The sequence below is a fragment of the Priapulus caudatus genome, unplaced genomic scaffold (assembly GCF_000485595.1).
Source record: "Priapulus caudatus unplaced genomic scaffold, Priapulus_caudatus-5.0.1 Scaffold1370, whole genome shotgun sequence".
Classification (NCBI taxonomy): domain Eukaryota; kingdom Metazoa; phylum Priapulida; class Priapulimorpha; order Priapulimorphida; family Priapulidae; genus Priapulus; species Priapulus caudatus.
The window spans coordinates 11,144-15,194 of record NW_014578431.1 but is presented as its reverse complement, the minus strand read 5'-3'; the positions used below and the strand labels follow the sequence as shown (position 1 = coordinate 15,194).

Genomic DNA, 4,051 nt, shown 5'->3' with positions numbered 1-4,051 from the left:
GCGTTTGGGTTACATTATTGTATCTATACTATAAAACGGGAACAGCCCATTTTTTGTTAGCTATGTTCTCTTGAATCTGCTGATGATTTTCAAACTGCCTGACTGTAAACGATGCATTACCACCCATACAGTAATATTGGCCGCACTTTTTCAACGATGAAAACACGATAAGTTGAATTTAAAGCCGTTTTATTTAACACTGGTGTACCGTACCATACCGGTATATCGATCGACGTCCCTACCGTACGAATGTAGTACGTGTTGTTGACAGCTTCGCGCTGTGGAGCTATGTTTCTCGGAATCTGCTCGCATGATTTAAAATTGCCTTCGACTGTAAACGATGCATTACCACTCATACAGTAATATTGCGCACTTTTTCAACGATGAAAACACGATAAAGTTGAATTTAAACCATTTTATTTAACACTGTGTACCGATACCATACCGTATATCGATCGACGTCACTACCGTACGATAGTAGTACGTGTTGTTGACAGCTTTGCGCTGTGGAGCTATGTTCTCTGAATCTGCCTCGCATGATTTAAATTGCTCGGACTGTAAACGATGCATTACCACTCATAGGGTAACCGCACTTATTGCAATGGATGAAAACAGGATAAAGTCAATTCGAAGCCGTTTTATTTAACACTGAGCTAAAAATAGCATACCGGTGTATTGAAGCGACTACGATTAACCAATGTAGTATACGCGTCGTTGCCAGCTTGCGCTGTGGCGCATTGGTAGCACCATAGGGTAGCACGCTTTCCTCATACGTTAGGGGGTCGTGAGTTTGAAAACTCGACAGTCGCGGAAATAAAAAAAACATTTATTTCTCGCCAGGCGCGCAACTTCTTTCTTTATCCTAGAATATATATGCATATTTAAAATATATTATTTAAAATGTATACTATAAAAAGGGAAACAGCGAATTTTTATTAGCTAAGTTATTTTTAAGTTAAGGAATTTCCTCTCATGGGGACTCCCCCTGCGATATATGTCAATATCACGACAATGTGCCACTTTTTTGGAAGGGTCTATCGGACTCGACTCTAACTGTCAACGAAGCTTCCCATTTCCCTGTGGATTTCTTGAATTCCCTTAATACCGCAAGCTTACCACCACACAAACGTACTCTTAAACTTGGTTCCCCCATCATTGTCCTCAGATCTTTAGACCCAGCCCAACATCACAGTGGAACACGTTATCGACTCACAGCCTGCCATGCCAACGTCATAGACGTCGTCATCCCACATGGACTAGCAACTGGCAAAACCGTATTCATACCACGCATATCACTCATCCCTTCAGCATCAGATCTTCCATTTCAATTTAAAAGACTGCAATTCCCTATCCGGCTTTGATATGCTATGACAATAAACAAAGCCCAACGACAGATTTTCACTACCATAGGCTTGGACCTGACCACACCTGTTTTCTCCCATGGCATGCCTCTATGTTGCCCTCTGACAAGTAGGCAAAGCCCACGGCGATGTTTATTCACACACAGCACACAAGACCAAAAACATACTTATCAAAAAGACGCCCTTAATCCTTAGGTGAGCTGACAACACTAATACACTCATTCATAAATTCCAACCGTCCGAAGGACGGGTACTTTGCTAGTCTACATTATAACCATACAGTCAATGAAAGTGTCAATGACACTGTAGCTCACCACAAAAAAGGACACAAATGATTGAGTAAGAAGAAGTCAGTTTTAATTGAGCAACCATCGACGTACAATTATAGAACCGATTGCCATCTGTTTATCACAAATAATAATTATAAACCAAAATGAATCACAATTTGTGACCATAGATGGCGCGCTACACCCACTTTGTAACGATGGCATTCGAAATAAATAGCTAGGTTATGCTGCGTTCCGACATGTTTTGTCAATCTTTATTCTAATATAGACGTTTTATCAGCAGTGTGGAGAGAGAATACCAATTTTGCATTAAAGATATTGTCAATGAAATCTTGTAAAACGAACCAGACGAGTGTGACACCACAGACGGTTTGTGTTTATATAATATGCTAAATAATTGCCAAACCCGTACCTAATTTGCATATTTTTTTTTTAAATATCAAAACCCCTAGCCCTTATTCATTCACATACCAAAAATGAGCAAAATCTGTTGAACCTGAACTGACTAATGGCAATTTCCATTTTTCCAAAAAAATTGCCGTGGCTCGAAAGTACGCCGACTGGCGTGCTCCAAAATAGGACGTTCCATATGGGAGCATAGCAGTAACAACTACACCCAATTTCAACCATGTGGGTCAAACGGTTCCTGAGTTATCGTTGACTGAAACCAAATGTTGACGGACGGACGGACGGACGGACGTACGACGGACGACGACCCATGGCAATAGCTCAGCTTGACGATGTCAAGGTGAGCTAAAAATGAATGGTTTTGTTTAAACTGTCTACGTCACGAATTTCTAGCACCAGCAAGTAGTATATTTGTGTTATTTGTACAAAATAAAATGTATGAAAATACAATTAGCGTTTCTGTTTACTTTTCATGCTTATATACCTTCTTTATACTCCCTAATTTGCCGGTGCATTCGATGTAACCAAACGCTCGAAACAAACACAACCGCCATTAATTCGAAACTCTTGCGTGGCGCCCAGACGCAGCTAGCCAATATAGCGAACATCTGCGGTAAACGAGGCATTAGCAAAATTATTGTGGCAGCCATGGAAATTCCTTGTAAACTTAAGCGGGAGTTTCTCATATAATCTTCTTTCTGCTTTTTTCTCCTTCGTTTTCTTTCCGATGCACTGAATTGAACTGGTCTGCCCACCATTGTTTATCGTTTAGTTGATTTATCCTCTGATCTATCGTGAAGGGGAATGTCGCAAACATTTTTGTTGGCAGAAATTAAAAAAACACAAATAGCATTTCGCAGTTTAATTTATAATTCTTTCAAACATAATACACATGAACATATATTATTTATTTTTCCTATATTCTATATAGCTAACACAAATCAAAACAGAAACTGTTTGGGCACCACTTTGTGCACCATACACAAATCACGATAACATCGACCACAGCAACCAGTACAGCAACCGAGAGACGCCAGTTCTGGGTAAATAGTGTTAGACAACACTAATTCAAATCGTCAACATTTTTGCAAATTTAACCAACGTAAAAACATTTTTATCAGGTGAGAGTTTGAGGATATATTTAGTAACGTTAGTACTAACTTTTGATGTAGAAAAATTACAAAAACAAGGTTTCAACTATAAATTTCAGGAGATTCGTGACGTAGACACTTTAACTACTAATATACACTACCCTAATTTAGAACTCATCTTCTTTTCTCATAATGCAAGCGTCAGTTGTTTAAAACTGTAAAGACTGGTCTGTTTAACCAAATCAGAGCAATGAGTGACATGTGCCCCCTAAGGGAAACATAATAGATTTTTAGCATTAGCTGCGACTTAAAAACTATTATATGAAACTAAAGCCATGTATTTGATAAAAGCAGCTCTCACATCTCACTTATCCTGCACTCAGATACTTACTAAAGTGTATCGGGTGGTCCAATAATCAGCACCTCCCATTTGTATATATCGTTGTCATCTATTAGTCCTGCTGAAAATCCCTCGGATGGATTCTTCTTTAGTTCTGTGAAAATTGACAGTGTTGGCAGATAGTTACGTAGGGAGGGGTCACCGTCATAAATGTTATTTCCAGTTTATGCAATAAAACTGCTTTAAACGATAAAAGTAAAACGTGCTGAAAATAGGTCACCCAAAAAGTTTACATTTCAATTAACTATACCTTGCAGGGAACAATTTCCAGCCAAAAATTTGCAAAGCAAATGTGCTATACAAAATAAATTTTGCATAGCAATTGGATAAATTTGTATAGCATTTTTTTTCAGACAATCACAGTGCAAATTTACACCGCAGTGCATGCTTGGCGTGTTATCGTGTCTGCCTGTGACAGGCACAGCTAGCTTAGGACACACTAGCGATTCTGTATGCTGCCCGGCAGCGTTTAAACAGCGTGCGAGCTTGGCGCTCGTCCGCTCG

General features: G+C 39.3%; 1 protein-coding gene across 1 annotated transcript in view; it reads right to left on the bottom strand.

Moving 5' to 3' along the window:
- LOC106816408 (ubiquitin-conjugating enzyme E2 G1) overlaps positions 1–4,051 on the bottom strand; it is a 19,519-nt gene that overhangs the window by 14,265 nt on the left and 1,203 nt on the right. The window contains exon 2 of the mRNA XM_014821012.1: positions 3,539–3,641. Coding sequence (XP_014676498.1) covers positions 3,539–3,641 — 103 coding nt within the window. The remainder of the gene's footprint in view (positions 1–3,538; positions 3,642–4,051) is intronic.